The sequence below is a fragment of the Chiloscyllium plagiosum genome, unplaced genomic scaffold (assembly GCF_037043375.1).
Source record: "Chiloscyllium plagiosum isolate Xiang-an unplaced genomic scaffold, Cpla_swu_hap1 HiC_scaffold_13, whole genome shotgun sequence".
Classification (NCBI taxonomy): domain Eukaryota; kingdom Metazoa; phylum Chordata; class Chondrichthyes; order Orectolobiformes; family Hemiscylliidae; genus Chiloscyllium; species Chiloscyllium plagiosum.
Window position 1 is genome coordinate 84,181,534 of NW_028270151.1, and position 27,278 is coordinate 84,208,811.

The following is a 27,278-nucleotide window of genomic DNA, read 5'->3' on the forward strand; positions in this document are numbered from 1 at the left end:
TACTAAGGGAACTAAATGGATCATGTGACCAAGTAATGCACCTTGTCTTCAGATCTGGAGTTCTGCTTCTATTTGACTCCTTTCCTTAAGTCATCATCAAACAATCTTTAGCAGCTACATATGCCTACCAGATGTTTAATTCTTTATAGCCATTTCTCATTTGTTTATTCAAATATCACATACATGAACCGATTGCAATCTTGTAAATCATTAGTGATAAAGGTTTATGGTGGGGGTTTGGCTTAGGAGCTGATGTAAAGTAAGCATCTAATGTTAACGGAGCTGTTTCTCGTATTGTCATGTCTTACTTTGACCAATTCTTGAAGGTGGAGGTCAACCTATATTCGAAAAATAAGAATGACCATTCCTCAGTACAGGTTCTTCATGTTCCAAAGAGAATTTAACTAAAAACTTAAATTACATGTAACTTGTCATTGGCAGCAAATTCTGGACAAGAAACAGGCCTGGTGATAAAATGAGGGATCGCTACAATCTCAACCTGCTTCCAGGGATGTCAGATGAAGCAGTAGGAGAGTATGGTAAGGATAGAATAAGAATATCAGGATATATTATATACTAATCCACAGTACAGTAAGTAGCGAGAGAGGCCAAGCTATACTGTTCATTGCTTTAGTTAAATACTTTTCTGCTAAGATGTGCACCAACAAAAAGCATTATACAATGAATGACCACGACCTGCAATAAGATTGCACGTCTTGTTAATGCAAAGTTTAATTACAATAATTTATCAGCGATATCTTTCACAATAAATAGTTCCATGTGAGTAAATGTGAGCCACTTACTTATTGACCTGGCATTTGACCAGCACAGGAACTATTTACTGCCTCTCACACTTCCTGGAAAGGGAAGTGAACATTTAAGCACAGCATTTCATAAAGATGCAACTCCCTATACACACCCTGAACTTCTATTTATGTTTGGAATTCTGCAGATGACATTGAGCCAAACAGTTTATCGAGTATTCCTGGGATGGGCATTCCTGAGCAACTGAAGCAGGCCTTAGAGCTGGAACAGGCCAGTAAGTACATCACAAGAAATTTAGAGTTGTCACTTAGTAAACTGAACTTGTACTGCATGCATCTTTGAGTGTTTTGACCAATTGAGTCATCTGGACAGCCATGTGCCCAGTCAGGAGGAAGTGAGGTCTGCAAATCTGGAGATCAGAGTTGAGTGTGTGTTGCAGGCAAAGCACAGCAGGTCAAGCAGCATCCGAGGAGCAGAAGAATCGACGTTTCGGGAGCCCTTCATCAGGAAAATTTCCTTTTGAAGGTCTCCGGCCCGAAGCATTGATTCTCCTGCATGGATGCTGCCTGACCTGCTGTGCTTTTCCTGCAACACACTCTCGACATGTGCCCAGTTAGTCTGTTGCAATTTGACAGTAACGATAGCCTTCTAAGCTGAATAATCGCTGGCTCGACTGTCACGTAAAGAGTGTGTCTTTTGGATCAATTTTTGAAAAGCCAGTTCCGATTGAGCCATATCTGAGCAGGAGATTAGTCCTTTAAGGAGAGCAAAGGTAAAAGAATTGGCATGTGAGCCAGAAAAAAAATGTTTAAAATAAGATATTACTAAAGTACTGAAAACTTAATAAAACTTAGCAGGGAAGTTCCACAGTTTAAATAGTACAGCACCATAGCACATGTTTATATAGTTTGCTAAAGATACCACCAAAACAAAATCCTTTATTTGGTATTGCTAAGGCTTAGCATTCCAGCACTTCTTTCATTTAAAAAGGCTTTGGCTGCACCTATGGTATGTAAAAATGAGTCAAACTAAAAGTATGTCAAAAATGTGCTGCTTAGTTTCATAGCCTTCTAAAGCGTGATTTTTCACAGACAAAGAAGAGGTGAACGAGGTGGAGATGGCGATCCCAGGATTGGACTGGGGCATGGATGAGATGATGCTCAAGGATCAGAAAAAAGTAATACAGAAGAAAGTCCCCTATGCAAAGCCAATTCCTGTACAGTTTCAACAGGTCAGTTAGACTCTGTATGATTCACATCTGTATGACACCATTATAAGATTGATCTGTTTTGAATGCAGGAAATCCTTAACACATGATGCACTTTGAAACAGAAAGATCTGTGAAATAACGATAACGTTTCATTTTGACAATCTTTCATCAGCAATGGTATGGTCTTCTGTATATGAGTAGCCCAGCACTGTACATTGTGTAAATTCTTGCATTAGGCTTGTTGAAGGGGATAAGATGCTGCCACTGCTTGCAGAGCCCTATCCTTTGAGAGCAAGAGAAAGGGGTTAACCAGGTACGATGGTGAATATACAGGGTACACATATTAAATAAACCAATTTGCATCAACTACAGAACATATTCCTGTCTAATAGAAAATAAAATAACCCTCCCCACCCCCGTTCTATACAACAGCAAACAAAACCTCACCAGCTACAGTAAACGTATCTCAGTGACTGAAACAAACAGTAAACTGTTAGGAATTTGAAATGAGAGAAACATGGAATGGTTTTGAAAGCAGAGAATGATTTGAATGTTATATAATCTCTACCTTTATGTCTACAGGCGTGGTCTCAGAATAAAGTTCTCACTGTGCCTGTTGAAGAGCCAAAGATTGAGAGAGCAGAAGAGAAAAAACAGGATGAAAAGAAGAAATCTCAAGCAGAAATTGAACAGGAGATGGCCGCTCTACAGTATACTAATCCTCTGCTATTAGAGGTTAGAGAAGACCTTCATTTCTTCGAATCTGAACACTTCAATTTTTTTCAGTGACTAAAGAGCCTTACTTGAGATTATTAGTGTTCGGACATTTTTGTTACCGTTAAGGGAAATGCAAACTAAGTTGTTGGTGATTGTTGGTTGTTTTGAATCTTTGAAGTCAATGGATGGTCCCAGACCCAAAGGACAAAGTAAAAGTGATGGGTGACCCATGAAGGTGTCACATGAAAAAGGCCTCAGATGCAGGTTAGATGTGGAATTATGAAGATGCACACTGATGCCATGCAGTTGATAGTCAAAACATACAGACACCACACTTGTAAGTCAAAGGAAATATTGCACTGGATAACTTGCGTAGTTCCCAGTAGCACAAACTGCTTTTTGTACATAGTGGGATTCCTCTGCCTCATGATGTCAACTCTACCCAATTTACTTTAGTCCCGAGCTACATGTGAAAATTTGTGAAGATGTGGCCTCAGCCATTGGATGTTGAATGCAAGAATTTCCTACATTGACAACCGATGTGATCACTAGGTAGGGTCATCAGAGTAGAGCTCTAGTCTCTTCACACAGATCAACATTTCTGAATCATTGGATAGCTATCATGATAGTTTCTGCAGTGTGATCATAGTGGCTTTGAGGCCAGTTGTTTCTCTCATCTCACTGCCTCTGTTGAGATTAGTCAACTCAGTGGAGGCAGCAAACGAACAGGACTTGGTTGTCCAAATCTCTCAGCTCATTCACCAAATCCCACCGTTCTGTTATAGAGCTGCATGATTACATATGTCATTGATGCTTGCATTGTATCCACCTTAACACCTGTAGTGGTCAAAATATAGTGCTTAATAGTAATAATAGTACAATAGTAATAATGGCAATAGTACTGAAGACTTGTGCTCCAGAACGTGCTGCTCTCTTAGCGAAGTTATACGAGTACAGTTACAATACTGGCATCTACCTAACAAGGTGGCTAATTGCCCAGGTATGCCCTGTACACACAAAGCAGGACAAATCCAACCTGACCAATTAACACCCCATTAGTCTACTCTTGATCTTCAGTAAAGTGATGGAAGGTGTCATCAACAATGCTATTAATAGCACCTGCTCAGCACTAACCTGCTCAGTGATACCCAGTTTGGGTTTCTGCCAGGGCCACTCAGCTCCTGACCTCATTACAGCCTTGGTTCAAACATGGACAAAAGAGCTGAATTCCAGAGGTGAGGTGAGAGTGACAGCCCTTGACATCAAAGCTGCAATTGAATGAGTGTAGCATCAAGGAGCTCGAGCAAAACTGGAATCATTGGGAATTGGGGCAAACTCTCCACTGGTTAGAGTCATACCTGGCACGTAGGAAGATGTTTGTGTTTGTTGAAGGTCTGTCATCTTGGCTCCAGGATATTTCTGCCAGAGGTCCTCAAGGTAATGGCCATGGCCCAACCATCTTCAGCTGCTTTATCAGTGACCTTCCCTCCATCGTAAGTTAAGAAGTGGGGATGTTTGCTGATAATTGCACAATGTTCAGTACCATTCACGACGACTCAGATACTGAAGCATTTCATGTTCAAATGCAACAAGTTTTGGACATTATTCAGGCTTGGGCTGAGAAATGGAAGTAGTATTTACACCACACAAATGTCAGTCAATGACCATCTCCAAAAAGAGACAATTTGATCACTGCCCCTTGACATTCAATGGTGTTACTGAATCACTGAATTCCTGACAATCAACATCCTTGGATTTACCATTGACCAGAAACTCAACTGGACTAGCTATACAAATACAGTAACAACAAGTGCAGGCCAGAGGGTAGGAATGCTGTGCACTTGCCTGGATGGGTGCAGCTCCAACAGTACTCAAGAAGCTTGACATCATCCAGGACAAAGCAGTCAGCTTGATTGGCACCACGTCCACAAGCATCCACTTCCTCCAACACTGACACTCAGCTGCAATGTGTTGTATTTACAAGGTGTGCTGCAGAAAGTCACCAAAGATTCTCAGATGAGCACCTTCCAAACACATGACCACTTCATCTAAAAAGACAAGGGAGCAGAAACCTGGGAACACCACACCCTGCAAGTTCCTCCCGTAAGCCACTCATCATTCTGGCTTGGAAATATATCCCTGTTCCTTCACTGTCACTGGGTCAAGATCCTGGAATTCCCTCCCTAAGGACATTGTAGGTTAACCAACAACATGTGGATGCTTGTGGACATGATGCCAATCAATCAAGGGAGGGAGCTCACCACCACCACCTCAAGCACGACTAGGGATGGACAATAAATGTTGGCCCAGCCAGTGACGCCCACATCCCATGAGTGAATAAAAATACGGTTGGGAATGAGAAACAGAAAATTAGCATTACCTGGAACATATAGAATCACAGAATCCCTATAGTGTGGACCATTCGGCCCATCGAGTTCACACCGACCCACCGAAGAGTAGCCCACCCAGACACCCCCATTCCTGTAATCCAGCATTTCCCCAGGCTAATCCACCTAGCCCGCACATCCCTTAACTTTATGGGCAATTTAGCATGGCCAATCTATCTAACCTGTTCATCTTTGAATTATGGACGAAACCAGAGCACTCAGAGGAAACCCACGCAGACACGGTGAGAATGTGCAAACATCACACAGATAGTTGCTCAAGGCTGGAATCAAATCTTCTATCAATGCCATAATGTCTCCTAAAAAGATTTCTTTGTTTAAACATTTATTCATTCATACATGGGAGATATACATTTTCAAAATGATGTGCAACTCAAATCTTTATTTGCCAGAAGAAAGGTTTTGTATTAATCTTACTGATAACAAGCTTCCAATTGACTATTCCTACAAATAATCATTTCCAATCAAAACGTTATGCTTTACTCACCCCATTTCTACCCAATCATAGTTCACATTGTAAGTTTGTGCACGTGATTGTATCATCCAATCACGTTCAAACAGATCCAATCATCTAATTGCATGTTTATATCTTGAACTGTTGCATATTGTACTTTGTGATAACAGAAAACCCATAACTGTTTATTTTTCCCCCTATCAGGTCCTCACGTTTGCTATACTGTCTGTTTCCCCTTACAGAGGGAAATTTGTCACATGTATTTGCTGCCTTTTTTCTTCTAGGTGTTTGAAGTCACAGGTTTGGAAGGACCCTTGATGAGTTGCTGCAGTGAATCTTGTAGATGGTACACTCTGCTGTTTCTGTGTATTGGTATTCAAGGGCATTAGTTATATATTCCCTTTACAGATAGCCTTGTCAGTGTTAATGTCTGCCCCAATTTCTTCAATAATTTGTAATAAGTTTACAGTTTGGGACAGAAAAGGTTATTTACATTTTCTGTGTTTTCTTTTTTCCAAAAAGCAACTCAAGATTGAAAGGATGGCACAGAAGCAGGCAGAACAAGCACAGCAGCAACAACAACAACCACAGCAGCAGCAAGGTCCTTCTTTAACACAACAGACCTTCCAAGGACAAGGATTTATCTCTCAACCTGCGCAAGCATTTCAACAGGCACATGCATCTCAGCAGATGCAGATGAATATGCCCCTTGGACATTCAGGACCGCAAGGCAATTTCAGACCACCAGCTCCTCCAGGACAAATGGGTCTTCAGGTCGCTCCACTCATGCAGGGTCCTGCAGTATCACAGGCATTAATGGGTCCCCAAGGACATGCAGGGCCACAAGGAATTCATGGTCCAGGAGGTCCTCCTGGACCTCAGGGACCTCAAGGACATCCAGGACCACATGCAGCACAAGGGTTTCCAGGCCCCCAAAACCATCCTGGACCACAAGGACAGCAAGGACCTCATGTGCAACAAGGTTTAGGTCCCCAGGTTCATTCAGGCTCGCAAGGGCACCCAAGCTCCCAAGGACATCCCGGATCCCAAGGCCATCCTGGATCACAGGGAATGCAGGGGCCGTCAGGTCCAAGAGGGATGCAAGGAGCTCCAATGCAGGGACAACCCCAGGGAATGCAGGGGCCCCAGGGAGTACAAGGACCCCCCCAGGGCATGCAAGGACCATCAGGACCTCAGGGACCCCAGGGTGCATCAGGCGGGCCTCAGGGTCCATCAGGAGGGCCAGCACATCCTCAGCAGGGCACTTCAAATGCACAAGGACCACCTCATCAAGCCCCTTCCTTTCAGCAACCAACCAAGCCATCGCTGTTGGGTGATGGACCCAGAATGCCATTCAACCAGGTGAGGCGCCCTGTGTTTATTAGATTCTACACCAAATATTACACAAACTATATGAATATACAGAGCAATGTAATTGAAAATACAAGAAAGCCAAGTCTTCTTGGATACAAATGAATATTTGAAAACTGGTCCTGATTCAATAGATATTCATGCAGGTTTCATTGAAACTTAAATCAGTCTGAGTATTAATGACAACTGGGAGTTGTTAATGTTCTGAGCCAGCAATTTTGTGTGTTTTACAAGTTTTCCACTAGTAACATTTAGGCATGTTAACACCTGAAGTTGGAAATCAAAGGGAGAAAAGGGACGTTCAACCTAATGCTGGAGTGCATGCTACACAGAAGAACCTGCGTCATTGAGGCAATCAAACCAATAGTAAAAATTAAAATGGTTCACACGTAATGCTTTACACCGATGTATTTATTTGCGCTACACAGAATGAGTTTACCATATGGCTGCCTGCTAAACACCTTAGAATTAGGATACTGACATTAGGTCCAAGAAGTATTCTAGGTTGTTTTGCTTGTCATTATTTTGGAGTGTTCTAATGTCACTTTGTATCTAAAGAATAAAACATTTATAGTGCGCATGCCTGAACAAAAATCATCTCGAAGTGTTTCACCTGCATGAACTTGAATTGAAAACTGCTATTAATGTTGATTGAGGTCAATCCTCTCGCCTCCAGAACATTACTGCACCAGTTCCTCAGGATACCGCCCTCCATCCACCCACAATAACTCTCCTTTTGACATCGGATCAGAAGTGGGGATGGCCATTGAGCAATCCTCAATGTTGTAGCACCATTCATCATTCTTCAGGTGCAAAAGTACCATGGCCAAATGCAGCAAGACCTGGACAGTATCCAGGGTTGGGCTGACAAGCGGCGACTCATATTAATGCTGCACATGTGCCAGACACTGGCCATTCTCAATGAGAGAAAGTCTTTCCATCGACCCACATATCCATTACCATCGCTGAATCCCCCACTGTTAACATCCTGGGGGTTACAAAAAATCAGAAACTAAACTAAACAACTCTCAGAAATGCTATGGCTGGAAGAACAGATCTGAATTGGGAATCCTGCAGCGGGTAACTCCTCTCCTGACTCTACAAAGCCTGTCTGTCATCTGCAAGGCATATGAGGCAGCACGGTGGCTAGCACTGCTGCCTCACAGCGCCAGGGACCCGGGTTCGATTCCCGCCTCGGGCGACTGTCTGTGTGGAGTTAGCTCATTCTCCTGTGTCTGTGTGGGTTTCCTCCCACAATCCAAAAGATGTGCAGGTCAGGTCAATGGGCCATGTTAAATAGCCAAGTTGGGGTAAATATAGGGTGAGGAATGAGTCTGAGTGGGTTACTCTTTGGAGGGTCATTGTGACCTTTTGGGCTGAAGGGCCTGTTTCCATACTGTAGGGAATCTAATCTTAAAAGTCAGGAGTGTGACTTTAAATTCTCCACACCTGCCTGGATGAGTGCAACTCCAACAATACTCAAGAAGCTTGACACTATCCAGGTCAAAGCGCTCCATTGATTGGCACTACATCCACAAGCATAGACTCCCACCAATACTCAGCCACAGTAGTATGTATCATACATAAAATGCGAACATTTATAAGGCTCCTTAGATAGTGCCTTCCAAATCCTACAATCGCTACTGTCTAGAGGGCAAAGCCAGCAGGTACATGGGCACACCACCATCCACAAGTTCTTCTCCAAATCACTCAACCTTCCTGACGTGGAAATATATCATTGTCCTTTCACAATCACTGGCTCAAACTTCCTGTTACTCCCTCCCTAAAAACATTGTGGGTGTATCTACACCAAGTAAGACTGCAGTGATTCAAAAAGGTGGCTCACCACCATTACCTTGTGAACAATTAAGAATTGTAATAAATACTGGCCCAGCCAGCAAAGCTCACCCCCCTGAAAAAAATCAACAATGCCATTGAATGGCAAGGGGAAATAGTTAAATTTCTCTTGTTTGAGATTGTCATTAACTGGCATTTGCACGGTGTGTGTTACTTGCCATTCGTCAGCCCAAGCCTGGATGTTATCCAGGTCTTGCTGCATATCAGCGCTGGCTGTTTTAATACCTGAGGAGTTGCAAATAGTGCTGAACATGTGCAATCTTCAACAAACATCCCCACTTCTGATCTTATGATGGAGGGGAGTTCGTTGATGAAGCAGGTGAAGCTGGTTGAGACTACACTGAGGAATTGAAGGCTCTTGTGATGGAATAGTAGTGTTGCTGCAGAGATGTGTAATATTGCCTCCAAAATGATTGATTAGAAAATATCTACACTTGGGGTATGTTCTGAGACTGATCTGATTAACCTCCTACAACTACATCCATCTTCCATTGTGTAGCTTTATGTTGCTGCTTACAGGGACACACTCCTGTTTCTTACAGTACACGTGGATGTTATGACCATCGGCTCAGTTGACTGCCTTTTTATCTTTGGATGTCACAGTTAAAGTGTTCAAGGCCTTTATCAGGATGTGAGCCGATAATCTCAGTTGATTGTCCACGGCAAAACTGCGGTTCTGCTTTTCAGATCAATCAATGCACAAGAGGTCTGTTTTGCTTAGTTCAGGTGTATCTTCTGGATGTCATGCTGCTATTTGCATAGGAGCAGAACATTCTGTGCTCCTCAACATTCAGTGTTCCTTTCTGAAATCAAAAAATTAAACATATTGGTGTTTGTGACAGATTATATGTAGAATAGCAGTCACGATACCTTATAATGGTGCCCTACTGCCCTTCAGATTGATTATTTGGGATATATGTTGGAGATAGGATAAAACTCCTTTTTAAATGTAAATTTATTTCATAATGGAGAAGAATAAAAGTAGAGCCGTACAACTGCATCAAACTTTGATTGGCAATGTCTGCTTTTATCTCTGTGGACCTCAAGATTAATAGAAAATGTTTAAAATAATTCATGGGACATGGACTTCTCTGGCAAGGATTTATTGCCCAATCTAAATGCTCATGAGAGGATCGATTCCTCATTTTTTTCTGTGTAGCCTAATAAATCAGTTAATGGTGTTCCACATTGAAAAGACAGTCGTGGATAAAGTGAAATATTCTGTTTGGCTCTTCATTAATTCACTTTCCAGCATTCTAAGGACTTGAACCATATCTGACTCTCACTTCAAATGAGGACTATTTAGTTTCTGTCAGCAAGTGATGCAAGTCACAGAGTATTGGTAGTCAGTCATTCTTACCTTCTGCATTACTGTGTGCTCAAACCTTTAGAAAGATTCAGCTTATTATTGTGAATGACTTCAGTTTTGAAATGCATCTTAATTCAAGAGGAGGCTTTTTCTTAATTGCCTCATGTTGTTACACCAGTCCAATGCCGATGGAGAGTTGCATTGTCTGAGATATTGTCTTTCAGAAGATATGTTAAACTGACACCCATCTATTCAATGGTACTATTTCATAGAGTAGGAATGGAGCTATTCCCAGTGTCCTCACCAATTTATCATTTGTTAGACATCACAAACAGATTGTCTGACCGCTATCAAGTTGGCTCCATGTTTTCAAATCGTTACAGTGACTAAATATCTAAGGTGTTTCATAAAGCATGGTGAATGATCTATTAATAACTGCACAAAAATTCAGTTTGTCATTGTGGGAATATACCTAAATTTGCCTGTTTTGTCTCACTGTATCAATGTGTTTTTTTCTTCTGTTCACTCACATTGGATCCATTTGCTGACCACACTTATAACTTGTCCAGATTTGTTTGAAAGTTGTGTTCCTTCCAATGCCTGACCCCTTACACACAGGGAGATAACAGTCTCTTTATGGATAAAATTACATTTTATGTAATGCAAACAAAAGAAACATCCAGAACAATACTGCTGAATCTGACAGGTCTCAGGGAGTTTCGAGTTAATTTATTTTTATTTTGTTGATTGCTATCACTACAAAACTTCAGAATTTATGCAATATATGATATCGTAACATCTCAACAAAGAATAGAATAAAACCCTATTTCCCTTATTTAAGAAATTATTACAAAACAAACGTGATGATTTTTTAATTTGAAAGGAATTTTTTGATATCAATGAGATCTAATAATTCATGAGGGGAATGAGAGGATGCAAGATGGTGAGCCCACCACTTGGAAAAAAAAATCTTCTTTAATGTTCGCACAAGTTACCCATTTCCCTACCCTTTCTGACTACTTAGAATATATTGGATTGAAATCATTAAAGAACTAATGTGAATTCTCCGCCATTTCCATTCTTGACCCCTTCCCTCCCTTCTGCTGTTCCAGCTTTCTGTCTGAAATTCACTGCTTCAAAATCCACCTTTTGGGAATCATAGAATTGGTACTGCACAAAAGGAGGCCATTCAGCCCATAATGTGTGCACTGAACAAACACACAATCTCTTCTTCAGCCCAACCCGCTTAACCTCTTCAGCCACATTCTGTGACTCATCATCCAGTTCCTGCTAATATCTTCCTCTGTGGCCATTCAGCACCAAGTGTCTAGGAGTGCTCTGACGTTCTGATAAAGGTCCCATGTCCCATGAAGCTGTTAATGACTTATGTTCATACTTCCTCATACCAGGCTCCATAACTCGCCCTTCGGTTCTGTAGTGTGGCAAGGTGGCTGAGTGGTTAGCACTGCTGCCTCTCAGCACCAGAGACCTGGATTTGATTCCACCCTTGGGCAACCGTCTGTGTGGCGTTTGCACGTTTTATTTTAGATTAGATTCCCTACAGTATGGAAACAAGCCATTTGGCCCAACAAATCCACATTGACCCTCCGAAGAGTAACCCACCTAGACCCATTCTCCTACCCCATATTTATCCCTGACTAATGCACCTAACGCTATGGACAATTTAGCATGGCCAATTCACCTGACCTGCACATCTTTGGATTGTAGGAGGAAACCAGAGCACCCGGAGGAAACCCATACAGGTGTGGGGAGAATGTGCAAACTGTACACAGCCAGTCGCCTGAGGCAGGAATCAAACCCAGCTCCCTGGCACTGTGAGGCAGCAGTGCTAACCACTGAGGCATCGCGTTCTCTCTGTGTCTGTGTGGGTTTCCTCCAGGTGCTCCAATTTCCTCCCATTGTCCAAAGATGTGAAAGTTAGGTGGATTGCCCATGCTAAATTGCCCATAGTGTTCAGGAATATGCAGCTAAGCCATGGGAAATGCAGGGATATGGTAGGGGGATAGATCTGGAAGGGATCCTCTTTGGAGGGTCAGTGTGGACCCATTAGGCAAATGGCCTGTTTCCACACTGTAGGAATTATATAATGAAAATGATAAAAAGGCTCATTTCAAGCAAAATGTTCAAAAGGCGATTGGACTGATATTAAGTAATTTGCCTCCTTGATGCATGTCCCAGTTCTGCCCAAATCGGACACTAAAAGTGACTAAAGAATGATATGTTAAAATCAAAATCAAATTCTGAGGTGTTGGCTGTATTTTTCTGGTTGTGCAACACCTGACAGATTTCTGTCCAATGTGTTTTATGAAATACCAAAGTGTCCTTTTTGTTTTAAGTTGGTCTGTATCTCATGGATGACTCATTTGTTACTTTTTTCCTATGAAAGGCTGGAAACCAAGTGCCACCATTGATGATGGGTCCGGGTCGATTACCTGCTTCCAGTCAGGGACCTCCAGGTCCTGGGCCAAGCAAAGGTGAGAAGAGCAGCACTGCACATAAATGGTTTCATCAAACTGCGACATAAAGAGTCAAACCTCACATGCTTCCTTGTGGAACTTTTCCTGTGCCTAAAGATCACTCATGTGAAACTTGAAAGGGTTCAGAAAAGATTTACAAGGACGTTGCCAGGGTTGGAGGATTTGAGCTATAGGGAGAGGCTGAACAGGCTGGGGCTGTTTTCCCTGGAGTGCCGGAGGCTAAGAGGTGACCTTATAGAGGTTTACAAAATCATGAGGGGCATGGATAGGGTAAATAGGCAAAGTCTTTTCCCTGGGGTTGGGGATTCCAGAACTAGAGGGCATAGGTTTAGGGTGAGAGGGAAAAGATATTAAAGCAACCTACGCGGCAACTTTTTCACACAGAGGGTGGTACGTGTATGGAATGAGCTGCCAGAGGAAGTGGTGGAGGCTGGTACAATTGCAGCATTTAAGAGACATTTGGATGGGTATGAGAATAGGAAGGGTTTGGAGGGATATGGGCTGGGTGCTGGTAGGTGGGAATAGAATGGGTTGGGATATCTGGTCGGCATGGACGGGTTGGACCGAAGGGTCTGTTTCCATGCTGTACATCTCTGTGACTCTATGTTGAAGGTGCACTGATTCATTATTATGTGAACTACCTTGTACAATAGTGTTTAAACTTCTGACAAGAAGAAAGAAGCAACAGCAATTTCTGCATGCAGAATACTCCAGAATTTGAAGAATGAAAGACATATTATCAAATTGCAATTGCAAATAAGATGTTATTGACCCTGCAGCAGCTTGATACATTGTGCTTCGGTAACCTTTGTGCAATCTATTACTCGCTGTATCAGTGTATGTGGTTCCAGTTCTAAGAAAGTATTGGTTGGTGGACACCTAAGTTTCTTTTGTCAGTGTTTGATTCACAAAACAGCTGATGATATTTGAATGGTCAATATACCTGCGGTCATCCTCACAAAACTCAGTTGGTGAACTGTTTTTGGACAGATGGCTGTTTGTTCCTCGAGATGAGTGAATTTCTTCACTGCAACAAGAGGCTTTCTCAAACCAGCAGGAGTTTCACCTCTGGCGGTAGATAGAGAAGTGGCATTCATCGATCCATAAACATTCATGGTGCAAAATTAAGTGAACTCTTGCATTTGAATGGCCTGTTTATGAAAGATTTATAAACCTAAGGAGCGATGTGGTTTAAAAAATGACAGTGGGGCACTTACTCAAGTTCCTCGCCTAGAGAGAATGCAATATATTGTACAGTGAATGAAGCATCATATAAAATGATGCCATGTCCATCTTTTGCACATTAAGTAGCATTTCTTCAAAGGCTAGCCTGACATTTGTTTCTAGCTTTCAGTTTGTAGGTTTCTCTAATATTAACTACAAAATCCATTTATGATGTCCCTAATTCCAGAGAATGAGTGAGTTTAAGAAAATACCTGAAGTTTAAGTCGTCATTACAGCTCGGACAGAGGCAGAAGCTAGATCTGATGTTGTTATAAGTGGCCTATAGATTGGGACCCCCTTTTCACACAGTGCCAAAAAAGAGCTTTCAGTAGTTGGTGATCTCAGTAAAATACCACTGTCCTTTGACGCTAGACCTCAAATCAGTGTTCAGAATAACCTAATACAGTACACATCACTACAAGTATTTTTGTAATTTATTTCATCAGAATGTAAATTGATCCATTTATGGGGTTATAGATTAATCCATTCCAAGGTTTGAGAGTATGCAGAATCATGGGTTTGTGGATTAATTTCGAGGTTTGCCTTTTCGAGTTCTTTTCAAGGTCAGCTATGGTTCAGTGGGTAACAGTCTTTTCTCTGGGACAGTACATTCTGGGTTCAGTAGGTTCACTCTGGAAACTAAACTAGACCAGCACACTCAGTACATTACTGAGAAAGTGCTGCACTGTTGGAGGATGACTTGAATCTGAGGCTTCACTTGCCTACTCAGATGGGTGTAAAAGATTCCATATGCCTTTCAAGGAAGAGCAGGAGAAATCTTTCTGTTCTCCTGACAAATATTTTTCCATTAAACAACATCACTGAAACAGGTTACCTCGCCATAAACACGTCACTATTTGTGGAAGCTTGATGTGCATAAATTAACTGTTCTGTCTAGATAGAACAGCGACTACACTTGAGCATGAAAGTCTTGCCTTCTCAACCTTGCCCTTCTCTTGAGGTGTGGTGACCGTGAGGTTAAACTCACCACAAGTCTCCCTCTGTCTGATGAGAGAGCAGACTTATGTTCCTCTGCATCATGACGACTTATTTGTGTGAAGCTATCTTTAGGAAATGAAATATTTCAGTGAGTAAATGAAGTATATGAGAGGTTAAAAAAAAACACCAGAATGTTAACACCAATCTTTTGAGCATTCTGGATGTATGATTTCAGACCTCTTTATTTTTCTAGAGATATTTGCATTGGCAAGTTAATGGATCACCACTGTGCACATTTGTCTGGACAGTCAATCTGTTCACATAAATACCACTATGCGCAAGGAGAATGGCTGTCCAATTTTGTGCCTTGTTGTTCATCTGTTTGCATTAACAACAGCTTCAAATTGATTTTGTCTTGTCAGGTGAATCTCATGGTCCTCCAAATCATCACATGGGCCATCCACAGGAAATGAGGCGTGATCAGAGCTCAGAGCGTGAACCTGAACGTGGACTTCCATTCAGGGGTTCCCACGACTGGGGTGATCCTCGAGAAAACAGAGGCTCCGCAGAGAGGCGGGGCCCACCCCAAGACTACCATGATCGCTTTGAAGGACCAGATCAGTACCACGATGATTACCGGAAGGATGAGAGATATGGCCACAGGCCGCGGGAATTTGAAAACCGTATGGGCCCGATACCTCTTGATGAGGGTTGGAGACGGGGACCTGGACCTCAGCGGGATTTTCCTCCTGATCAGGAGTACAGGGACTTTGGGGATCCTGAGCACAGGGGCCCGAACCGGGGTCCACCCCAAGGTTGGGATGGACGCAAACCAGTAGATGAACGATTCATGAGGGAGCCTGAGGATATACGATTTCGTGGGCGGAGGGATGACAGGTGAGAATAAATTCTGAGTGGTCGTTCAGTAGGGATCCCTGACATGCAGGTTTATTTATCCAAAATACTGTGACTTACTTTATATGGAACTAGATTTGAAATTGGATGTCATCTGATTTTAGACTCACCCTAATGATTACAATTGGTGAAACATTCTTTCAACTGGAAGTGCAATTTATTGGGCTTTATAGTGCAAACAAACAAGACCCAGCAGGTAGCAGGAGTGTGGCAATTATGTCACCAGCAGAAGGAGAGTTAAAGAACAATTGAGTCTGTGGAAAAGAAAAATTGAGTCAAACTGTTATGGGAGTTTAGATCTTTCCTACACAGTGGCATAGTTTTTGTAGATAGTGGTGAGGCGGCAGTGCTCACCTCAGACCTCAGAGGAAACTGCCAATGTGACATTGCTTTGACCTTCCAGATTGCTGTTTTAAGTCCCTTGCTGAGTAAAGGAGATCTCTTGGTGGGCAGTAACAATGATGTCTGCAAGCAGTTGCCGACCAATCAAATTGAAATGTTCACGCACAGCAAACCAAGAAGTGAAACGCATCTATCACTTTTAATTCATATTTTCAGATAATGAAATAAAGGTCTGATGATATTCAGACAGAATCTAAAATAAAGATGGATAAAGTTTAAAATAATAAAATTACTTTTAAGAAAGTATGTAAGTTTTTATTGTTGCAGAGAAATATTTAATATTCAACACACAAAATTAGCTTCCCAGGGCCAGTAAGGATGTGGGAGTTAATAGAATTAATACGTTAGCCCCAATAACATCCTAATCTACCAGACTTTAGTTCTTCAAGGGTTTTCACATCAACTCCAGCAAAGAATTCATGAAAGTTCTCACCACATCATGATTGCACTTTGCAGAGATCTCTTTACATCTAACAGGAGAGCTTGGAATCTCAGATAGCAACTTCTGAACTGTCGAGTTATTCAGTGCGTGTTGGAACTCAAACTGCTGTCAATTTTCAATGGAGAATGACGACAGAAATCAACACTTTCGCCATCATTACCACAGCCAAAGAGTATAGTAAACAACTCCATTCATCATAACTGCAAGCCAAAAATTTGTAGCATGTATAAGGTTAATAAAGCATGTATTAATCAGAAACTGGAAGGTTCCTGGGCTTCATGTCACACATCTGGAATACAAGAGTCGAGGAATCAAAAAAAGCAATTAACAATAGCTTAGCATTTTTCAGATCTCCATAAATAACTCCAGCTGATGAAGCCTGGAGGATGTCTGGTGCTGGCCTAAATATTCACAAAAGAATACAGTACAAATTACTGGCCCGCTAACCTAGAAATCAACTTTGAGAAAAGTTGAAGGGATTATATCTAAGTAGCACCAGGATCATGAAGTGGAGCAGTCAGTATGGTGTTAAAGCTGACAGAATGTGCCATCCAAATCTCTGAGAATTCCTTGAGGAGGCAGTTGCATTCATGGCCTAGGATAGCTCAATGAATAGTTAGCGTGCAGTTTATTTGTTTTCAGTGGTCCTTTTGTGAAGCTTGAGAAATTGATTAGGTTTTCTCCATGGATTAAGAATTGGCTTGTCAACAGAAGATAGATATTGGGAATTGAGGGGTGTAGTTAGGATTGAGCAAAAAAAAACAACAGTTTCATTAGGCCCAACAAACATGTTCTTAAAGATGCTTCCGACCACAACTATTGGAGCTTTGGAGAGTCTGAAACTGCAGCCTGCTGCTGCTATAACACACAATAGACAGGGAGAAACTTCCCACTCAAGAATGACAGTAGTGCACAGATTTTCAGTAGTTTGCAGAACAAGGACAAACATTTTTACAGTCAGTGGCTATGGTCAGGATTGAGCTGAAGAGAATGTGATGGAGGCAGGTTTATTTGAGGCATTCAAAAGGGAATTTGACTTATCTGGAGGGCAGGCACATGGCATTTAAGTGAAATGAACATTTGGAGAATCATAATTATGGAGTAACGTAATGAACGATTCTGTGAATATGGGATCTTTCTTTAATGCTTCCATGTGAAGGCCCAAAGATAAAAAGAGCCAAGAGATGGTCTGTTCATCCTTTATTTGAGTCATCCAGAGCAGCTTTCATATAAGCAAATAAGTCTTAAAAATTCTTTCTGTAGATTTGGACAGGGTGTTGACCAGTGTGGGAATGAATTTGAGCAGAGGTGTCGGGATCAGCAGTGCCCAACTCAAGACTGACAGGAACTAGATTTTGATCCATGTGATCGGGTTGAAGATTTGTAGGTGTTGACTGTCTAGACTTAAAGCATCAATCAGTACCCCTGGAACTACTCTGCCTGAAAATTGGAAATGGCAATAATCCATCGCGTACTGCTGTTAACTGGACAGAGCCAAGCAAAGGTCCACATACAGCTGGAACCACTTAGTCAAGCCAATTTAGAAATGCAGAGTTGCAATCACGTTCTATATACAGACATTTTCCATTCATGCAACACATAAAATCTGTCCCTGCTCTTGGGATGGCTTCTCTGAGGAGAACAGTGAACTCCTTTGTTGCCACTGGATGGCATTAATGATTCCGTTGTGCCTTAGTTTGCTTTGAAAGAAAACCATCTGCCAATTGTAAACTGTAAGCCGTTTTATTCACAGAAACAGCAATAGGAGCAACACCTTGAATCAATTCAAGTGTACAATGTGGAGCCAACTCACAAAGGTTAAGCAGACAAATCAGCCAAAGACTTTTAAAACGTCTTTCCAGTTCTTGAGATCATAACACTTTTCAGAAAGAATTGGAAGACTTATTCCTTAAGGAATAAACTGAATTGCTATTTCAGGAGTCACCAATGGTGTTTCATTCTGTTCCCCACCTCCAGGATAAGCATCCATTATTCCTAGCTTTTGAAAGTTGCTCTGAGAGATGGGGATTGTCTATTTGAGTAATGTTGTCTACCTCAATCTACAAACACAAATGAAGTGATGCTGCCTTGTGATGGTTAATGTGCACAGCCCCACATTTCAGCTGTTTCCACTTGACCCTTTATAGCTCAAGATGTACCTGATTGAATGACAGTAATTATTTCTGTTGGTATGTTCATGACCAGTTTAACCATCAGAATATTTACACTAAGGACGCTTGTCAGGATTACCAAAGCTGTGGGATGTACACCGTACAGGCCAGCTCCTATGGCCAGCACTCAAAACCCAGGCAACTCAGTTGTATTGTACTTACTGACCTTGTTTGTGGTTTCTGAACTTGATGGTTTGAAAACATACATTGCTTCTTTAATGTTGAATTCTGCCCCAAAGCATGAAGATCCGTTTCAATGAGATCTTTGTGTGTTCTAATGTAGAATTTATCCACAAATTGGTGTTGACATGATCTTGTTTATCCAAGACCAAGGTTTTTTCCCATATGTATAATAATTGTCATGTAGAAATATGCCACAACGTTTTGGACTGCTCAGATGGTCCATGAGCAATCCTCTCCATTTGCTGAATATTCCATTTCCCAAGGCAATATGATTTACAACTTGAGTAAGTGGCAAAATGATCTGACCGAAACTCCTTAACCTGACTCAATCAGCACCAATACCCAAGTCTAATAAACTCCTATGGACTACAAACACTTGGATACAGTCAGGATGCACCAGAACTACCGCTATATAAACATATTTCCACCTTTTTGGATTTGGTTTCACCTTATGGGTTCAGTCTAATAATGGCCACTGCTACATTACTGTTAGTTGAGCCATAAAGCTACAAGAATTGTTGGACTACCTGGAGATTGTCTGCACTTGTTTCTTGGTGTGGGATAAGATGCGTTTGTGGTGGTATCCCCCTTTGTCTGTTCAAGTCTCTGTCATTCCACCCACACACAAACCTCGGTACCACACTTCAGCCACTCTAAAGTTACGCTGTTCAATCTTAAACAGTTAACTCTGCTTTGGTTAACTGGGTCAGACTGTAGGAATTCAGTACAGAAATTGATGCACAATGATGTCAATGAACCAAATGCAGAGCACCTTAAGAAATCTGTCTGCACGGAGGAACCAGTAGTGGCTTCTATCTGTCCATTCACCACCTTAAAGAAATAACTTGTAGCTTTGTCATTTAATATCTGACGTTGAAGTGCGCGAGAGAGTCAGTGTTTAAAGGGTGAACACAGAGGCACTGCAAGCAACACTTAATAACACAGTGCAAATCCAAGAATGGAAAGTAATAGTTCCTGGAAGCTGTTTCTGATGGAAATCAATAGTTAACCAGCCGTGACCCTAAGGAGCATTCTATTATCTCAGAGACAGTGACCACAGAAGCAGACAAATGTTCTGCAGTAAAGAATTTATTTTCTCATGTCAAGTAATTTTTTTTGGTTGTTGCTGCCTTGCTATTTAGTAGGAACCTTTAAACATTTGCTCCTCCTTTTAAAATATTGCCTTATAATGTATCCAAAAATGCAAGCCACATTAGATATTAGGACAGATGCACAAAAGCTTTTAAGGAATGTCTTAAAGGAAAATAAGAAGAAAGAAATTAGACAGAGAGAGAGGTGTGGAGAGGAAATACCAGCATTTACAACCCAAGCAGCTGAAAGCAGAGCCAGCTAGAGTACATCAATTACTTAATTAATCAATTAATCACTGGAACATAGGAGGTTGAGGGGTGACCATATAGAGATTTTTAAAATCATGAGAGGTATGGACAAGGTGATTGACAGGCGTGGTTTCCGAATGATGGAGGATTTCAAGATTGGGGGCATATGTTTATGGTGAGAGGAGAAGGATGGGAGAAGCAATTTTTATTTTACAGAGTAGTTTGTGGAATGTACTGCCAGAGGAATTGGTGGATGCCAGTACAGTTACAACATTTAGAAGACATTTGGATAAGTACATGAATAGGAAAGGTTTGGAGGGATTGGGCCAAGCACGGGCAGGTGGGACTGGTTTAGTTGGAAACATGGTTAGCATGGACTGGTTGGACCGAAGAGTTTGTTTCCATGCTGTATGACTCCATGGGATGTTCAGGAGACCAGAGTTGGAGAGACGAAAGGCTGGAGGAGATTACCACGTTAGTGAGAGGCAAGGCCATGGAATGATTTCAAAACAATTTTTCTAAATTGAGTTGTTCCTGGTTTGGGAGTCAGTGTGGTTCAGCAAGTACATTGATATAAGGTGAATGGGACTATGTGTTAGGATATGGGCAAAGAATCCCTATAGTGTGGAAACAGACCATTCAGCCCAACAAGTCCTTACCGACCCTCCAAAGATCATCCCACCCACATCCATTTCCCCTACCCTATCCCTGTAACCCTGCATTTCCCATGGCTAATGCACAGAACTGAAACATCCCTGAACACTATGGGTAATTTATCATGACCAATTCATAGCTTGCACACCTTTGGACTGTGGAAAGAAACCAGAACATCCGGCAGAAACCCACGTAGACATGAGGAAAACGTGCATCTCCTCCCCACAGACAGTAAAGGCTTAGCTGAGTAGAAGATTATGGGGAATGGAAGGTGGGAGACTGACCAGGAGAGTATTGGAGCAGTCAAGTCTAGAGGTAACCAAGGCGTGGATGAAGGTTAGAAACATTGGAACAGTTTTAACACACCTAATCGCTCTAGTATACTCGGCCATTCATTCAGATCTTGGTTGATCTGTGATCTAACTCCATATACCTGCTTTCACCCAATATCCCTTGATATCTTCGGTTAGCAAGCATCTGTCAATCTCAGACTTAGCCTACCCTCTCTTTAAAACCAGTACATCCATCATAATGTGTGGTATCCAGAACTGCTCTCCGTACAAATGCTTTGTACAGCTGTAATGTCATTTCTAGACTTCCTGTTCACGCTTCCATGGCATATTGACTAACGCTGCAAATACAGTGATATGATCTTTGTGTAGCTGGTGTCCAGCACTGATGTGCTCAGTACTGCTCTTGCCATTTGCGAGATTGTGCTATTGCCTTTGTCCAGTAGATATCCTATGAGAGTGTTTGCATTTACAATTATGCATAGGTACCTTCACCTCTTCTGTTCTGTTATGGGAGTTTGTACTGCACAACCGCTGTCTGGAAGGGGTTGTTGAGAGAACAGCAATGACTTTAATTTCCTGTTCTGTGTCTCAGTATAGTGAACAAATGTGTGCATAACAAGCAGTGTTCTCTCTAACTTGTCGTTAGTGTTGTTAGCTGTCTTCCATATAATGCTTACTAGCCAGCTATCCTTGCCAGGTACTTGTTAACAAAAGTAAGTTCATTTTCATATGAGTGTTAAATCTTTTACACATGCTGACCAAAAGACATAGGAGCAGAAGGAGGCCATTCAGCCCATTGAGTCTGCTTCACCACTCCGTGAGCTCATGGCTGATCTGATCATTCTCAACTCCATTTTCCTGTCTTTCCTCATAACCCTAGCTTTCCTTACTGATTAAAAATCTGTCTTTCTCAGCATTGAATATGTTTAACAATCCAGCCTCTACAGCCTTCTGTGGTAAAGAATTCCACAGATTTACTATCCTCTGAGAAGATGTATTCCTGTTCATCATTTTTACAAGGACAACCTTGTCTTAAGCCCTCTGCTCCTCAAGTCTCCCTCAAGGGAAAATAACCTTTCTGTCTCTACCCCCACCCCCCCACTCCTGTCAAGCCCCCGAAGAATCTTGTATGTCTTAGTAAGGTCACCTCTCCTTCTAATTTCCAACAAGTGCAGTCCCAATCTATTCAACCTCTCCTTATAAGATAGACCCTTCATACCTGGAATCGACCTGGTTGAAATAAAACGCTTTCCTGATCTTTTTAACCTTGACTTCATACAAATGAATAGACTTACACCCAAGTGGAGGAACTGCAACAAAGACATGTAAATGGGTTGAACCCTTGGCTTGTCAGCAGATTTAAAATTAATTAGCTTGTCTGTTTCTTATGTATGTGAAGCTACATACCACCTTCCTCATTAGCTGGACAATTAATTTATTGACTAATCTGAAAGGATTTGACAGCATTTGCCAGGACATAAGATTAGATTAGATTACATTACATTACAGTATGGAAACAGGCCCTTTGGCCCAACAAGTCCACACCGACCTGCCGAAGCGCAACCCACACATACCCCTACACCTAACACTACGGGCAATTTAGCATGGCCAATTCACCTGACCTGCACATCTTTGGACTGTGGGAGGAAACCGGAGCACCCGGAGGAAACCCACGCAGACTCGGGGAGAACGTGCAAACTCCACACAGTCAGTCGCCTGAGGCGGGAATTGAACCCGGGTCTCTGGCGCTGCGAGGCAGCAGTGCTAACCACTGTGCCACCGTGCCGCCCACTGGTCGCTCATCTCATTGCATTCTGGATTCATTCTTTAAACTTGTTTTTGAGATCCCCTGAATGATCCACAGTACCAATCAGTAAGGAGACCAGCCAATGCTCAGCCATGAAACAGTGACCTAAAATGCTTGTCTTGTGTGCAGAATATGACCTATTCAAACTTATACTTCTGTGTCAACTTCTTTTATTTCTGGTCTGTTATTTCAGATTACCTTCAGGCTGTTGTGCAAGCTTTGATTAATGGTCTCCTAAGGACAATCTTAAATTGCACCTTGGTAAATTTTATCTCAGAGAATCATGGGTATAGGTATTCAACCCGGCATTGCACTTTGGAGAGGATTGCTTTATTAATAGACTATCGCACTAGTTATTATCAAATGAAGGGTATTTACCAATCGAAGCAATTGGTTTGGAGAGTAAAGCAACTTTGTTGGCCAATGTGGGCAAAAGTGAAGACTGCAGGTGCTGGAAGTCAGAGTCTACATTAGAGTGGTGCTGGAAAAGCACAGCAGGTCAGGCAGCATCCGAGGAGCAGGAGAATCCACGTTTCAAGCAAAAACCCTTCATCAGGACTGAAGGCAGGGAGCCCATTTATCTCTCAGCCCTGGAGCCTCCCTGCCTTCAGTCCTGATGAAGGGTTTTTGCCCGAAACGTGGATTCTCCTGCTCCTCGGATGCTGCCTGACCTGCTGTGCTTTTCCAGCACCACTCTAATCTAGACTTTGTTGGCCAATATACCTGGTGCGCCACAATACCTCAGCTGAAAAGTGACATGAGGAGGAACTCATCCTGCCTATTTCAGCGACGGGTTGTAATGCTGGGAAAGTAGGATTGGTGCTAACTTGAAATGTTAACGCTTAGAGCTTGTCCGCGCAGAACGTTGGAACTCGCTGGTACCGTTCTTGGTGGGAGCTGGAATGTTACAGTCGGTCAGGTCTCTGAGACAGCTAGAGATGTGGGTGAAACGCCAAATCTTCTCTGTGCAGGTTCCGGCCCATTCGAGGGGGATCTCGTCACGACGGTCGCGGTCCACGAGGCAGAGAGGCTTTCATGAATATGGATGAGTTCATGGGCGATGAGGAGTTTGAGCAAGCGGAGGAGAACGTAAGGGGCCGTGACCCCGGAGGAAGAGGACGGGGTCGCGGAGCAGTGCGAGGTATAGCTGAGCACGGGTCTCATCTCACTTCAGCAGTTTGTTGGGCCTGTGTTGAGCTGTTGTAGAATTAATAAAAGTGTGGCCAATTTAAAAAAGCATTGCAAATGCACAAAGTCGAAACTGCCACACGTGAACCCTATTGTATCTCACGCTGTTGGGGGTTTAGGACTACTCCTGATGTGAGTAAAATAAGTTGGATTACAGATCTAATTGCTGACAAATTTACAGAGCAAGCTTTCAAAACATTGACTCATTGATTATTCTTTTCGGCTGCCCACTCCCTACTGACCGTATTTGCTACAAGTATACTGGGACACACGAACAAGAGTCCCCATTCATGCCTTCTCTGCAATTCTTTTAGTTCATACATTTTATCGCTCAAGGCCCCACCTCATTTTAAAACTCCCCCAACCTTAATCTATAGGTATCAGTTTGAAAGCTCCAAGCTCTAGTTTTAAGGTTTTGTCCTCTTATTCTAGACTTGCCCTACCAGAGGAAATCGTTTCTTTCTATCTTCTCTTTAATCGTTTTTTCTAACCTCATGATTGCCGCATGAGAGTGAGGTACAGGACGCCCCGGATTGATTCTGCTGCTGATGCTTTGTTTCATTTTTGATGTTCCAGGTGGGCGGGGGGGCCTCCTTCCTCTACCTGGCCATGAAGAATTCCCTCGCTTCGAGGGAGGCCGGAAATCGGAGAAAAGGCCGCTGTCTCCAGGAGGTCACCGCGACGGCTGGGGAGGGCGAGGAGATCGAGGGGAAATCCATGATGCCAACAGAGAACCAGGTTTGTTCTGGAGGACCCTTAACCTTCCACAATTAAACATTGTCCCTTGGAAAGGTAAACAGAGCCCCTGTGGTAGGCTCAAGAGGGTCAGTTGTGTGTGCACCTTCCACATTGTGTGTCTAAGCCACTGTATACATGGATATATAGATATACACGTCCATGTGACTGTGTTTGAAAGCTGTTTCTCGTTTCGTGGAGCTATAATTCTCACTGAGTTTGCAACAAGTAACCTGGTTGTGGCCTTTTAAGCTGCCTTGAACTAAAACATGTTGATTGTTATTGCCAATTTTTTTTAGATTTGTTACACGTTGGTTATCTAACATTTGAGAGGTCCCTACTCAGAATATAACTTGTGATTTAATGTAAAGGGCCTGTACTATGAAGCTTCAGTTCATTTTGTTGCCCTTCACATGGCCAGGTTTGGCTGGACGTGACAGTGTGCCAGTGATTCTCACCAGAACCGCTCGCTTCCTGGCTGCCAACAGGGAGTGACCCCCGTCATTTCATAGCGTAGGCGTTGTGTCCCTTCCACCCTGCAGGAGACTGAAATGACGGGGCAGGAAGTCCTGATCAAAGGGATTAGGATGCACCTGGTCCCCTGGTTGAGAATAGTGAGTTTCGGTCTGGGTGGGTGTCCATCCAAAACTGCACCAGCAGTAGGCCACCTGAACAATGAAAGCAACACCCTCTGCCCTTCTAGGGTTTACGGCAGAAGGGAATGCTGTGGAAACCAAGCTCCTGCTAATTTGTGCTGTCCAGTAATGGAGTAGTCCAGTAGCAGTAAGGGATTGTTACCCTCCCTGTTACCGCACAAAGGTGTACAGAGTAGCACAGCCAAGGTTGTCATCAGGGTGCTGAGGCAGGCAAAGTGGAAGATTTGGTCTTCGCTGATGATGTGAGAAAGTCACTGGTGTCTGAACAAAGTACCGAAGCTTTTCCTCTTCAAGGGATTCTTTGTTCACTCATGTTTCACTTGAATTGGAACGTCTCAGGCGGGTTCCGTGCACTGCTGCCAGTATCAGGTTAGCACCATACTGTTGCTGTTGGCTTTGCGAAAGGGCTTGTTATGAAATGCTAAGCACAGGATGCCATTTAATGGATGTCCTTGCAATGGATTGTTTTACAGGGCGGAGTGGGCCAGCCTCATCGCCCCGCATGCCCAAGTCTGGCCGTAGCAATTCGCACGAGGGAGACCGACATGATGGTTTTCACCGAGACGACGGATTCAGTAGCCCTGGAGGACCCCCTCCTCGGGGTGGAGCTAGGGGTGGCCCCAACTGGGGAAGGAGCGGCAAGGCCTCAGGTCCTGGGCCACGCCGAGGCTCCTCCAGAGGCAGCAGAGGGAGATGAGTGAAGCAGCAGCAGCAGCAGCAGAGAATCGATATGACTGAAGACCCCCAATGACCCAAACAGTCTCAAGTGGAACTTGTGCGTGCGGCCAGTGTGCAGGTCTGGCCTCGGAAGAAGCAGCGGTCGTTCCTTTTTCATTTTTGTACAGTTGGCAGCAGTGTTTGTTGTTAAACTCCAGCAGTTTTAGTGTTGTGGGCTCTGGAGCTTTGCCACACACAGAGAATATGTGTCAGAACAGAGCGGCTCTGACTCCATGTACAGTTTGTCTCTAGTGTCATTTTGTATGACTACACAATATAATTTGTGCAAAATTTAACAAAAGACAATATGGAAACTGGCCTGTATTTATTTATTTTGCTAGACCTCTCACCCACCCACCCACACATTGCTTGACTGTCTTGCGAGGTCCCTGTCTGAACCACAGATTCAGATCGAGATGCTGTTTTAACATAGTAGTGCCAAGCTCATGTGGTCAATGGGTTTTGATGATGACTCCAAGGGGATAAATATGTTAAAAGACAGAAAGCAAGTACTGACAGGCAGCTTGGAAACACTGCATGAATGATCAGAGTTTCTACGGTGTTGGTTGAGGGTCAAATGTTGACGAGAACTTTGGAAGAGCAACTTCCAGGAAGTGCCATGGCTGTGATCACACTCACCTCAACAGGCAAAAGAGCCTTGGTTTAGTGTCATCAAACAAATTTGTGACAATACAGAACTCCCTCTGTATTGAATTGTCAGCTTAGGTTATGTGCTCATATCCTTGGAGTACTAACATCTGAGCCACATTACCCCACACACTGGGATATTGCAAAGATTATTCAAAATATGTCACAGGCAAAAGTAAAGGCATTCTCACATCCAGGTACGGGCAGCAAAGTCACAAGTGCAGCGAGAGATGGATGCCAGTAATGCAAAAATGCAGATGTGGGATTGTGCTAATGTAGTAATATACAACAACAAAAGCAGAAACTGCACTTTTGATGAAGAGTAACCAGACTCAAAACATTAATCTGCTTTCTACCCACAAATGCTGCCAGACCTGC

The 27,278-nt window shown here is 42.8% G+C and overlaps 1 protein-coding gene across 1 annotated transcript in view; it reads left to right on the forward strand.

The window, feature by feature from the left end:
* wdr33 (WD repeat domain 33) overlaps positions 1-26,569 on the forward strand; it is a 105,926-nt gene extending 79,357 nt beyond the window's left edge. Inside the window, exons 12-21 of the mRNA XM_043701765.2 lie at positions 442-539; positions 953-1,039; positions 1,857-1,996; positions 2,558-2,710; positions 6,074-6,913; positions 12,496-12,583; positions 15,172-15,646; positions 23,928-24,097; positions 24,721-24,882; positions 26,009-26,569. Of these exons, the coding sequence (XP_043557700.1) occupies positions 442-539; positions 953-1,039; positions 1,857-1,996; positions 2,558-2,710; positions 6,074-6,913; positions 12,496-12,583; positions 15,172-15,646; positions 23,928-24,097; positions 24,721-24,882; positions 26,009-26,232 (2,437 nt within the window). The 3' untranslated portion in view covers positions 26,233-26,569. The remainder of the gene's footprint in view (positions 1-441; positions 540-952; positions 1,040-1,856; positions 1,997-2,557; positions 2,711-6,073; positions 6,914-12,495; positions 12,584-15,171; positions 15,647-23,927; positions 24,098-24,720; positions 24,883-26,008) is intronic.
* The last annotated feature ends 709 nt before the right edge of the window (positions 26,570-27,278 follow it).